The sequence below is a fragment of the Fistularia commersonii genome, chromosome 14 (genome assembly GCF_037954325.1).
Source record: "Fistularia commersonii isolate RoL2024-O1a breed Wild chromosome 14, RoL_Fcom_v1.0, whole genome shotgun sequence".
Lineage (NCBI taxonomy): Eukaryota > Metazoa > Chordata > Actinopteri > Syngnathiformes > Fistulariidae > Fistularia > Fistularia commersonii.
The window spans coordinates 7,204,764-7,218,071 of record NC_141297.1 but is presented as its reverse complement, the minus strand read 5'-3'; the positions used below and the strand labels follow the sequence as shown (position 1 = coordinate 7,218,071).

The following is a 13,308-nucleotide window of genomic DNA, read 5'->3' as shown; positions in this document are numbered from 1 at the left end:
GATTGAATTCTTTTCATTATTCAATCGATAATAAAAGAAAATCATTGCTTTTGAAAGAATGAAGGAACAAGCGAGCAACAGATCAAATCAAAATCGGCTCAAGATTAATCAAAACCTTTTCTTGTACCGAAACCTCTTTGAAAAACAGAAAAGGACCTTGAAAGAATAATCAAATGAATTATTAATAATGACGTATGTACATATTGTAGTGTTTTAGTCAGGGAAACACCTGGGTTTAATGAGCAATAGTTGTTGGCCACAGCCACACCACCCGAGCCTGCATTATAACTAACTGTTCCCGCTCAATTCCAGGTAAAAAAAAAAAAACAGAATTCTTTGCACCCCAAACCACACCCACATCATTCCCAACAACCCCAAAATCACACAGAAAACAAGCATCAACATAAACCCCAACATTCGTGACTCACTACAATATATACAACTAAGACTGACTGACATAAATATCTCTATTATTCAATCACTAATAAAAAAAAGCCTTTGCAAGATGAAGTAATTTATAAAATTTCAAAAATCCCAAGAGAGCCTCAATTATGGAGTGAACCGATGACGGCTGTTGTTCTATCAGACACCAAACACGAGGCCGGGGAGTCGTTTTAAGTACTTTATTGCGTACATACAGGCCAAGAGTCATCATGTGTCGAATGTAAGGTAGCACTTCACAACACAGCAGGTATCGCCAGGGTAACCGTTCACGTCACCTCTTTCCGTTTGGATCGCTAGCGATTGTATTCAACCCCCCGCAATGATGCTAATCAAAATGGCTAGGACTTTCACGTGATGAAACCTGGCGAGATTCGATGCAGCGTCACTTCACACACACGTCACTACACGAGACGGGAGCCCCTCGGCTCGGTTCCTTCCAAAATGTCCGAAAGCCGGCGGAGACCTTGAACGTGCCTCGTCGTGACAAAAAACGGCGACAAAAGGGATGAAAACAAAAACACGCCGATCACACTAACGTACACGGAAATATACCAAACATAAATAGAGCTAGTATCAAAACAGAATGTACATGAAACAAAAGAAGAACTTGAGGAACACTTTGACACATCACACGGTACATTACGCAGCTCACGTTCCGCCATTTTGTTTTTTGTATTTCCCCGAACACATAGAAACACGCGGTTACATTCATGAAAGAAAACACACCACATATTACTGGAAAATCGAATTCATCACATCGTGCAGACACGTCATAAAATTAAAGAAAAAAAAATACATTGGCCTAGGTAAGTAAGGCGATCGTGTAAATGTCAACGAGTACTATCCAAATACTAGTAGTAGTAATTGAAAGCAGCGTAACAGTTAGTGCTAAAGAGTGGAGTTCCACTTCTCGCCCCCCAAGATGGAGATTCTCGAATATAAACAAGATCCCTTGGTACTTGAAGACGTAGAAATGGGTTTTTTGTTTGTTTGTTTTCAGCGCAGCCGGTGACGAGTTAGCAGCCTGAGAAATACAGCACACACTGGAGAGAAACCCCGGGATCTTTAGTTTGTTTGTTTTTAGCGCCTGAACAAGCTAGCTAGTTAATCGCAGAAGACAGTTACGAAACAGGGGTCTCATCAGACCAGCACGCTCATCACCATCATCTTTGCTTTATTTATTTATTTATTGCTTGTTTCTGGGATTTTTTTTTTTGTGGTAAGCAGTTGTTAATTTTTTTTTTAGCTAATTTTTAGCTAAATCCTGGCTGATTAAGATTTATTGCTGTTATTTAGGGTTAGGGAAAAGGCGTTCGGTCAAATAATAATATTGATGATATTATGTCAAAATTAAACACCCGAGACAGTAAGCACCTACTCCAAACTATTTTCAACTTAAAAACTGGTAAATATAATCTAACATAATCAAACTCAAAACGCCATATATTCGTTAGCAGGAGTGTCATTGAGACAGCTTTTATACAGAAATTATCAAAAATGTCAGCAAGGAAATCAACAAAATATAAAAATATATCTGCTGGTCATGATATATTGATGATGTATATATATATACTGCATACATCAGTATACATATGAAAACCAGAAAGAGCTAAATAAGACTCATATCTTAAATAATGTTTAAAAAAGTCAATGGTCAACGAGAAAGTGTCATAATTCAAGTACTGGAAGTGAAATAAACGCTAAAAATAATAAATACTTCATGCATTTCAATTCGGATTCATATTAAAACGAATGCTAGTAAAAGCAAGAGATGATTTTCAAACACCGGAAGCAGATCGATATCCTGATATTTCACTTTCCCGGCCCTCCTCGCAAACGCTGAGGAGTATCTTTAGTCTTTGATTGACATGTTGTTCTACACTAGAACCGCCAGGGGGCCTTGTTTAGCTACAGCCGCCACCTGGGTGAAATTTACCCGCGAATAAAACACATTGATTTTCAAGGAACGCGATGCCTTTTCCTATTCTTCAACTCATTGTGCAGATATATGATTCTGGATTGGTTTTCTTCCCGCGGCAATCTAATTCAGAACTGAATTTATAACTTGGTATTTATTTATTTATGTTTTATTGGTAGCCTAACCACAGCTTTGAACGGCGTGAAAGCACATTTTAGCAAACAGCTACGGTCAGATGTGTTTACGCACGTGAAAGTAGCTCGGACGTTAGCTGGGAATTGTATCTGAATATGTCTGTTCCATTTAAAAGAAAAAAATGTTGCTATAGCAACCCAAAATGCTGCAACACACAAGAATGATTCATGTGAGATGGACTGTATTCTAAGTGCTGGTAAATTTTACCCGCTGGCTGTTTGAGTGTTGAGTCGATAAATAAAATCTAGCTAGCTTGTTCAGAGGAATCGCGCGCTCTCTCCCAGGCCGCCCTGGTGCGGACAAGCGGCGGTTAAAGACACCAGGGTGAGAAGAGCGGCGGATTCTGACCCCAGAGCAGGCAAATGGCGGGTGACGGGGGGTTGATGTCCGGGTCCTCTGACCTTGTGCTTGCGTGGTCACAGGTATGGGTACTGGTTGAGTTTCCTCGGGTAGGGGGCCCCGGAGCGTTGGAAAGCCTGCCCGCCCAGCTGGTGCTGCGGCAGAGGCGGCGGCGGTGGCTGTTGGTGGCTGCCGTACTGTCCCGGGGCCGACACGCCTCCCAGGGCCAGGGCACCGTTCTTCTGGAGCAGCGACAGGGACGAGTAGCCGCCTCCGGACCTGCTGTGGCGGGACGAGCCGCCCTGCATCTGGTCCACCGCCTGGGACACGGACGCCAGGGCCGCCGACGCCGGGTAGGCGTACAGGCTGGGGGCGGAGCTGAAGATGGCGTTCTCGTGGAGGCGGTAGGATGCGTGCGAGGAGGCGGGGGGTGGGTAGGTGGGTTGGCGCCTCAGAGAGCCTCCCGATTGGTCATGGGAGGATGACGTCACAGACTGCTGGACCTGGAATAAGCAGAGAGGGAAACATCAATCCCTACCCAAAGGGCAATATCAAAAAAAAAAAATTCAGAAAGAAACTAACTCATGGTTTGCAAGAAACTACCAGAAAAAGACTTATTATATGGTTTACCAATTTTATTTGTTCATAAATGTTTTTGAACCACAAAGATCACGGACTCAAACTCAAAGATTACCATGGGAACAATGGAAAATGGATGCACCCATACAAGTGAAAACATAAATTTTCTAAACATCTACATTCATTGTGAATTATATAATATAGTATGGTACTATATAAAAAAAATTGTCTCTAAAATATGAAATTGCAAGACATATACATTTATTACTTATTATATTATGTTATATTATAATATATTATGTTATGTTATATTATATTATATTATGTTATGTTATATTATATTATATCATATTATATTATATTATATTATATTATATTATAATATATTATATTATATTATATTATATTATATTATATTATATTATATTATATCATATTATATTATATAGTTTTATGTCATGTTATATTACATTATATTATCAAAAAAATCATCCAAGATATGAGTTTATGCTGCACCCGGAGGATGTTACCTGACTGAGGTTTAGAGGCTGGGACCTGCTGGACCCTGCCCGCTGATGGCGCTCCGCTCCGGGGTCTCCAGGGCGACCGGTCTGCTGAGACCAACCCTTCTTGGACTTCCCGGGTCCAGGCGGATCTGTTGGCGGCGAGATCGCAGAGTGATGTCATGTCGGGATTCTCACCCGAGCGATTCCTAAAAGACTACAATCCACTAAATCTCAGATTATCTCTTTTCCCCAGTGCTCTGATCTGGGGATTTCAAAATACAACACTTGGAGTTGTCGCTTGTGTGTGAGTTTGTGGTGACCTGGTGCCGTGGGAGCTTTGTGGGTGGTGCTGTCGCTGGGCTGGCTCTTCACGGAGGGCGTGATGATGGCCAGAGACTTGGCGGGCTGGCCGGCGCCCTTCGGGCTGAGGGGGCTGCCGGTGGACGAGTCCGAGTCGTGCGAGTCGTGCACCGTCACGCAGCTGATGACGTTGGTCCTCTGGCCCCGCCCCGAGCTACAGGAGGGCGAGGAATATCCACGGTTTCAATGCGCGTCTCTGGTCCTTCGCTACCCCTCAAACAGGAAGTGAGCTCACCAGGCAGTGGGGTACTTTCTGTCGTCGTCATCGTCTGAGTCGCTGTGGATGGTGATGATGCTGACGGCTGGACTGGGCGTATCAGAAATGACGATTGGCTGGGACTGATCTCCAGAGACGGCGTTGTGGACCACGGCGGAGGACACCGGCCTGCGGTGGAAGAGCGGGGAGGTTAGTTTGGTGGAGGCTCTTGCTCGGAAATTACGGCCACCCGTTTGTTTCCACAGAAACCTGGCTCTGCTGTCGGCGCGCCGACCCTTCGACCTTTTGGCCTGCTGGGATCTGGCGTGAGCGGCCCCGACGGCGTTGCTCTGAGAGGCGGCGTGACGGCCCGGGTCCTGCTGGCCGGCTCCGTCGTACTGATTGCCATGACGACCCCTGAAAGCCAGACAGACGCGGTTTACCGCACGAGCTCGGACGCCTCTCGTCGGCCGGCCGCTATTCTCACCTCCAAGCCGAAGCCTGCTGGCCGTCCGACAGCGGCGCCCCCATCGGGGAGTCGGGCACTACGCCCTGGCTCGGGTTGTGCAGCGCCATGCTGGGCATCTGTTGCCAGCTGGAAGGGATGAGGATCTGCTGCGTGCCGGCCGGCCAGCCCTGCTGTTGAAACACCCGAGCACACAATCTGGTCGTGGCTTTTGATATTATATTATTTAAAGTTCATTTCTTACAAAGAACGGCGTCAAACTCTGCTTCATTTCCTGATGCTACTTTTTATTTTCGGTTGAAGGATTGTGTTTCTGTTGTTTCTAAGAATATTTCTGTGTATTGTTTTTTTTAAAAGAAATTTGTGACTTTCATTTATTCATTTTGTCTTATATTATATAACTTATTTCTAATATATGCAAACCTAACAACCCTGATTTTAAATTTAAAATTACTTGTATATTTTTTTCCCGTTCACCCTGTGATTAATTGATGAGTTTGTATTTTTTTTCCAAACAGAAAGGAACGAAAGAAATATGCCTATCTTTTCTAGAAAAAGAAAAACACAATCTAGACTTCTGGATGGCATCAACTATAAAAACAAAATTGAAACTAAGCCATCATGTTGAGTGTTTCTAGAACCCCAGCAAGGATGAGGAGGGTCTCACCTGAGCGAGCATTCCCGGCTGGATCTGCAGCGACTGGGACGCCTGGCTCTGAGGAACCAGCGGCACCGAGTTGTCCATCCGGACCGGATAGCCCGAGGGCTTGCCGGATGTCTGGAGGCCTGCAGAGGGGAAGAAGATGAAGATGGAGGAGGCAGAGGATGTTACAGGGAGCACAACAGGTGGAAACCTCCGGACGGACAAAGACCAGGAACAACAGCAGGTACCAACTTTGAACTGGTTCGTTTGGAGGATATTTTTTTCAGTAAAAAACAAATATAAACTACGGCTATAGTTTTCGTCTTTGCAAATTTCAGTCGACTTTCCAATTTAAGTAGTTACTAATGTAGCATTTAGCATGAAGAAACCTTCACAGATAAAAACAACTTGACAACAAAAACATTTTATGTTGCCATTATTATTATTGATACAATGATAGCTATATCAATGCAATTTCAGTTGGCTTTCCATATTCAATAATATATCAATTAGGAAAACAAATAATTCACATAAAACAACTTGACAAATATTATTATGCAATTATCATTATGGCTACAACAACAATAATTATGACCTCAAAATTAATATATCTTTTGAAATTTAAAGTTATGTGGAGTAAGACTCATCTGATAATAATCGGACATAATTCAGGATGAGAAATAATAATGATATAACAACGAATGTAATAAGTCATTATATAATGAGTAATAATAATATGTATTCTAGTCAAGGAAAATTTAGTAACACCAATAATGACACTAAGAATAATAATAATAAGAGAAAATTATAACAATAATAATAATAAATAATAATATTACCCAATTTCATTTCATGAAATTAATATATTATTCAAAATTTTATGTGGAGAGTAAGACTCATCTGATAATATTCAGACATAAATTAAGGATGAGCAAAAATAATAATTACAATTATCATGATAGTAATAATAATAGCAATACAGTTACAATACAGCAATACAGAGAATTACCATAACAATAATAATAATAAACTGAATAATTCCATCAGAGTGACCCCCTTCCACCCCAATCCCACCCCACCCGAGGTGCCCTCACCCTGGATGGTGGGAGGGCAGACGATGAGGGTCTGCTGGAAGGGCTCGGTCTGGGTGCAGAGCTGGGGGGGCCGGGTCTGCAGCGGCACCCCCTGCTGGGCCAGGCCAGGAATGTTGATGGTGGCCTGCTGGTAGAGGCCCGGCTGGTAGTTGAGCAGGGGGACGTTGCTGCTGAGGGACAGGGACTGACCGCCCGCCGAGGACATCTGATGGCCAGACACCGGCGCGACAGGAAATTCAACGAAGGAAAATGTATATATTACTTCTGTGTGTGTGTGTGTGTGACCCCACCTGGTTGTGCTGGTTCAGCTGGCTGCTGAAGGTCACCGTCAGGTTGGCGGCGGCGCTTGGCGTGCCGTTGCCCGCAAACATGTTCTTTCCATTCTCGAAGGCGCTGCACCTCCGCTTGCAGATGTCCATGTTCTGGAAGCACGACTTAACGCTGAGAGAGGGACAAGAACATAGAGTATGAAACGTTTTAGTTTACACCATTCATCTGAAGAAGCTGCTGAAACTGTAGGCTAGCGTTCACACTAAACTAACTCGCAGTATGCAGCATTCATACACCATTACACCATTCATGTGAAGAAGCTGTTGAAGTTGTAGACTAGCACTCACGCTAAGCTAACTAGCAGTATGCAGCATTCATACACCATTACACCATTCATGTGAAGAAGCTGTTGAAGTTGTAGACTGGCACTCACGCTAAGCTAACTAGCAGTATGCAGCATTCATACACCATTACACCATTCATGTGAAGAAGCTGTTGAAGCTGTAGACTAGCACTCACGCTAAGCTAACTAGCAGTATGCAGACCCCCCACCCCTGACCCCACGTCCACTCACTGCGAACTGTGGGGAAAGTGCAGCAGGTGCGTCATGGTGACAAAGGGGTGATTGAGCGTCTTCATCGGCGTGATGCGCTTGTCGGCGTCCAGGGTCAGCATCTTCTTCAGCAGGTCGATGAACTCCCGCCTGTCCGCCTTCTCCGCTAAGATGTCCGTCCCCTCCAGGTTGGTCATGTTCACCTGCAGGCACGCGGAGCAGTAAGGAAGGGGTCAACACTCCCGCCCTGCTCCGCCGGGGACACACACAGACTCCATGCGGCTTCATTTCTCACCTGCATCATGTCATCTAGACAGTTGAAGATGTACTTCCTGGCCTCCTTGGATTTGATGCCCATCTCTGCCTCGTGCTCAGCTGGCGTCTGCAGAGTCGAAACACACACACACACACACGTCTGACCACGCCACACTTAACGCTCATACATAACATGGAGGGAAAGACAGATCAATAGATAGACGGACGGACGGACGGACGGACGGACGGACGGACGGGCGGGCGGACGGGCGGACGGACGGACGGACGGACGGACGGACGGACAGACAGACAGACAGACAGACAGACAGACAGACAGACAGATAGATAGGTGGATAGAAAGATAGGTGGATGGATGGATGGATGGATGGATGGATGGATGGATGGATGGATGGATGGATGGATGGATGGATGGATGGATGGATGGATGGATGGATGGATGGATGGATAGAAAGAAAGATAAATGGATAGATAGATAGACCAACAGGCAGACAGGCAGGCGGGTCCACACCTTGAGCCTCCACAGGGGGTAGCTGGAGTCGGGGCCCCTGTTGAAGAAGCGGCTGGTCTTGGTTCCGGCGCTCAGCAGATACTCAGCAGGGAGTCCCTGGGTCTGGGAAATATACCGGATCTGACACACACACACACACACACACACACACACACATACAAAGGGATCAGGAGGCCAGTAGGAAAAGAGGAAGCGGAGGATGGAGAGGTGAGGAGGTGAAGAGGAGGTTCGCTCTCACTCTGGTCTCTTGCTGTTTCTGCTTCAGTCACAAAACGGGCTGTAACTTTGTCCAGGGCTGTTATTTAACAGAATGTGATACTTATGGTCATTACTAGAAAATCGTCCAATCAATGACCTGCTAACTAGCTCACACCAAAACACCAAATGCCAGCTAGCTAGCTAGCTAGCTGGCATTTGGTGTTTTCTTCACTGACAATGAGTGTGTGCTTGAGCGCATGCACACATGTGTGCATGTTAGTGTGTGCGTGTCTGTGTATGTGTTTGTATATGTGTTTGTGCACGTGTGTATGTGCATGCATGTCTATAATGTACGCATACTTGGCTGTGTTATGTTTTTGCCACTGTGTCTGTGTGAGTGTTCATCTGTTTGCAGCTGTGTGTGTGTGTGTGTGTGTGTGTGTGTGTGTGTGTGTGTGTGTGTGTGTGCGTGTGAGAGACTGTGCATGTATTTGTTTATATTTGGCTACATGTGGGTGCTGGTGCTTGAATGCATTGTGTGTTTGCAAGTGTGTCATTCCTGTGTGTGCGTGAGTGTTTGTGCACCTGCCGGGGTGTTTGTGCAAGTGTGTACGTGTGTGTGACTGCATGTATTTGTTTATACACTGTGTGTACTTGGCTACATGCTGGGTGTTTATGCTTGAATTTGGTGTGTTTGCCAATGTGTCTTTAACAGACATGAGTGTGAGTGTGTGTGTGTGTGTGTGTGTGTGTGTGTGTATGTGTGTGTGCGCAGCTGCTGACCTGGTCGTACTCCGAAGCTCCCGGGTAGAGGGGCCAGCCCAGGAAGAGCTCAGCGATAACACAGCCCAGAGACCACATGTCGATGGCCTCACAGAAGGGAAGGCCCAGGATGATCTCTGGGGCCCTGGGGAAAAAAAAAAATGTATATACATATTCATATTCATATATATATATATATGTGTGTGTGTGTGTGTGTGTGCATATATACAGATGGTAGATGGGTAAACTGTTTAAGTCAACAGAAATCAAGACAAAAAAAAACATTTTTTTGACCCTTAGTTTCTCAGTAGTTTTTCATGTATAAAGCAATCTCATATTCAGAGACTAGAACATGACCTTTCAAATTGTATTTGAAACATGGGCACTAAAAAATGCTATAGAATATATGTTTTTACATGATAAAAAAATCATATATATATATATATATATATATATATATATATATACACCATAGAAATACAAATTGCAAATAAAATCAGAAATTATTCTGCAATTGTGGAGGAATTGGCTAAAAAAATCTGATCAGAAATGAGCTACAGAAACAGTGAGAAATAACCGATCAGTTATAAATAAATGCCCTGCCAGGGCAGACCAAAGAGTTAGCTATAAATTTGGAAGGCACGACAGGGAGGGATCAGGCATTGGTTAATACTCAGCCTCACCTGTAGTAGCGTGACTGCAGGTAGGTTGAGCAAACGGCCTTGGACACGTGGCTAGCAGAGCCAAAGTCGATCACCTTGACGCGGTAGGGCTGGCGCAGTGGGTCCACCAGCATGATGTTCTCGGGCTTCAGGTCGGCGTGGATTAGCCCGAGGCTCTTGAGCTTCATTAGCGCCGTGGCGACCTGCTGCAGAATGGGCCGGATGCACTTGAGCAGCAGCGGGCTGAACTTGCTGTGCTTGAGGAAGTCATAGAGGTTCTGCTCCAGCATCTCGAACACCAGGCACGTGTGGTTCTTGTGCTGGAAGCATTCGTACGAGCGCACAAAGTTGAACTCGTCTGCGTTCTCTGTGCTCAGCCGGCTCAGGATGCTCACCTGCAGGGACAGGTAACGGGTCAGGGCTAATATTGTCTTTACTAGTTTTAGTGCAGATGGTTACTGCCAGAGTACACAGTCAGTACTTGAGAAAAATATGCACTTCTGTGTACAGCCACAAGGGGGCTTCTTTGGCAAACAGTGGCTATCGCTTTCGGTCATTTCCCTCTTGATTGTGTCGGATTTCAATCTAAATTTCATATAATCAGTCTTTTTTATATGATAAGAAGCAATTTATTACGTGTCACACACAAGCAGGGGAAGGATGGAGCGAGATATCAACAGGCGGATCGGTGCGGCGTCAAGAGTGATGCAGACCTGAACAATACCTAGTGAACAAGGTCACACAGCAGAGCGGCCAAAATGAGTTTCTCTGCGGGGAGTCTGTCTCTTATGGGGGGCTCACACCTTAAGACCCTGAAAAGATTTGGAAAAGACTTGTGTGCCTATCATGCCAGTACCAGGCTTCCTGTTTCCGATGTTGTCAGAGGTCATCTATTGGTTGTTGACTCAAGCGTTACTGTGACATAAAACAAAGACCTTCAATAATTTCATGTTTGATATTGACGCAAGCCCAAGACTAGGCAGAGACTTAGCTATTACTGTAAGACTATTACTGTAGACTACCAGTTTACACTTAATGACCAAGATGACGGAAGCGTGTTACAGCTCCAGTAAGTTTCCCCTTCGACCATTCATTAAGATTTCCTTTCGACTTCCAGTTTTAAGTCAGTGACTGGATAATTTTAAGGGGTAAGCCTGGCAGTAAAGATAGGGTGAGGAGTTGGGCTACAGGGATGGGTTCAGGTGAGGTGTTCCAGGCATGTCCAACCAGGAGGAGGCCCCAGGACACGCAGGAGGGCCTATGCTCTTGACTGGCCTTGGAACGCCTCGGGATCTCCCCTGAGGAGCGGGACCAAATGGCCGGGGAGAGGGAAGTGCGGGGCCCCTCTGCTTCACCTGCTGCCCCAGCAACCCGACTCCAATAACCGAGGGGCGGAGGGATAGATATTTTAAGTGTACTTCTGGATGCAGCCACAAGGGGGACCACGGCACGGGACACTCACCTCGATCTGACCCTGTCGGGCATAGGACGGGTGGTTCTTAAGGATCTTAATCGCCACAATCTCATTGGTTCCCCTCTTCCAGCACTTGGCCACCTGGCCGAAGGTTCCGCGTCCCAGAAACTCCAGGACCTCGTAGCTGTTGGACATGGAGCAGAGGATCTCATGCTGGACCAGCTGGTAGTCGCCCTCGCTGTGGGAGTTGCTGCTCTTTGCGGTGGAGGTGGAGTGCGCAATGGACTGAGCGGTGGTGGTGCCACCACCACCTCCTCCTCCGCCGCCTCCCCCGCCTCCACCTCCTCCTCCTCCGGCACGGTTGGAGACGACAGGCGCAGACAGCTCCTCCAGTATCTGGACGCTGTCGCTGCTGTCCACCTCCTCGCTCTTCCTCTTCAGGCTGTACTGCTTGTGGTAGAGGTCGCAGGGCTGAGAGGAGGACTTGGCGTCCTTGATGCGTCGGCTGGAGGAGGAGGAAGACGAGGACGACGACGGCGGCCCTCGGAGGCTGCCGGTGCTGTCCGCCGCCCGGACCACCGTCTGCTCCCGGGAGCAGGCAGACGGAGGCTGGTTGTACAACGGGTTGAAGCCCGAGCCCGAGGTAGAGGGAGCTGCCCCCTGCGTTGGGCTCGGCTGATAGAAACCGCCATCCCCCAGCGGGTTGGAGACATCCCAGACGGGGTTTTCCACCTTCAGCCGCTTGGAGCGGGAGTAGGCGCTGGAGGACACAGAGGGCGAGGAGAACACCTGGAGCTGGGACGACATGTCTGAGGAGCCGAGGACAGAAAACATAAATGACCTGCTAAACTACACTGTTAGATAATATCAATAAATCTTCATAACATCACTTAAATGATTTCTAAGGAGCGCTTGTCAATGCCTGACAATAACATATCAATAACACTACAACAGACACATATTCACCCAAAATTATGCTAAGCAGCCCCTTATAAGGCCCTTTTAAGTCCCTGTTACCTAGTAATCAACACTTAATGGTTAGAGCATTATGTTATATGCAGACAAATATTTCAAAGTATTTATATTTTTTCTTCATTTACATTTGATTTATTAACTGATTGACTTTTAGTTAATTTTGCATACATCATCTTCACGCCGATCCTGACAAAGAACAGGGGTATTTATTGGCATCTATTTGTTTATAAATATATAAATGTATATTAATTTTTTTGCACGATTTCACCTTAATTTCCGGGGAACTATTTAACACATATATTTTTTAAAATAATCAATGCATAAATATTTATGGAAAAAAATGCGACTTTTGACATTTTACGAACTCTACATTTTTACTGATTGTACAGGATTATTTAACAGAGAAAAATGCATTTCTGGAAAACAAGGGGGAAATGAATAAATTATTTATATATAAAATATATATATATATATATATATATATATATATATATATATATATATATATATATATATATATATTTTTTTTTTTTTTTTTTTTTCTTTCATTTTTTGATCGCAGATAGAGCAGCGGGAGGCGGGGGTACCTGTATCCCCGGCCGGGACGCCGCTCCTCCGGTGAGCCATCAGGGCCTCCGCATCCTCCCGCCGGGCTCGCCGCGGTCAGCTGAGCCGCTCGCGACCGGCTCGAGCTGCTCTACCTGGACGCGGGCGCGCGCGTCGACGGGAGGCGGCCAAGCTAACGGCTAGCTAGCGGCGCTGCGCCCGCGGCGTCATGGCGAGCCGGGGCCCGACGTCGCGTCGCGCCTGTTCGTCCGTCGAGACGCGGGGCTTCGTCACCGCACCGGGCGACGGAGCTCCATCCCTCCGACGGCCCTTCTCCTTCTCTCCCCTCTCTTTCTCCCCCCCCTCCCTCTGTCCGTCCCCTGCTCGCCGTACTTCCGACGTCC

General features: G+C 46.1%; 1 protein-coding gene across 2 annotated transcripts; it reads right to left on the bottom strand.

Moving 5' to 3' along the window:
• Positions 1-609: 609 nt before the first annotated feature.
• On the bottom strand, positions 610-13,274 carry hipk1a (homeodomain interacting protein kinase 1a). Of its 2 annotated transcripts, none has more exons than XM_086158993.1 (16): positions 12,946-13,274; positions 11,432-12,192; positions 9,991-10,364; positions 9,329-9,452; positions 8,348-8,467; positions 7,859-7,945; positions 7,585-7,766; positions 7,031-7,181; positions 6,741-6,945; positions 5,671-5,789; positions 5,025-5,176; positions 4,808-4,954; positions 4,577-4,726; positions 4,302-4,495; positions 4,006-4,130; positions 610-3,399 (listed from the first exon to the last, which is right to left on the bottom strand). In XM_086158993.1, the coding sequence occupies exons 1-16, from the start codon at positions 12,983-12,985 to the stop codon at positions 2,974-2,976; spliced, it is 3,357 nt and encodes a 1,118-aa protein (XP_086015119.1). In that variant the 5' UTR covers positions 12,986-13,274; the 3' UTR covers positions 610-2,973. The 2 variants fall into 2 exon arrangements, with proteins under 2 accessions (XP_086015119.1, XP_086015120.1); XM_086158994.1 differs by having other exon boundaries at positions 5,025-5,173.
• Between the last annotated feature and the right edge of the window lie 34 nt (positions 13,275-13,308).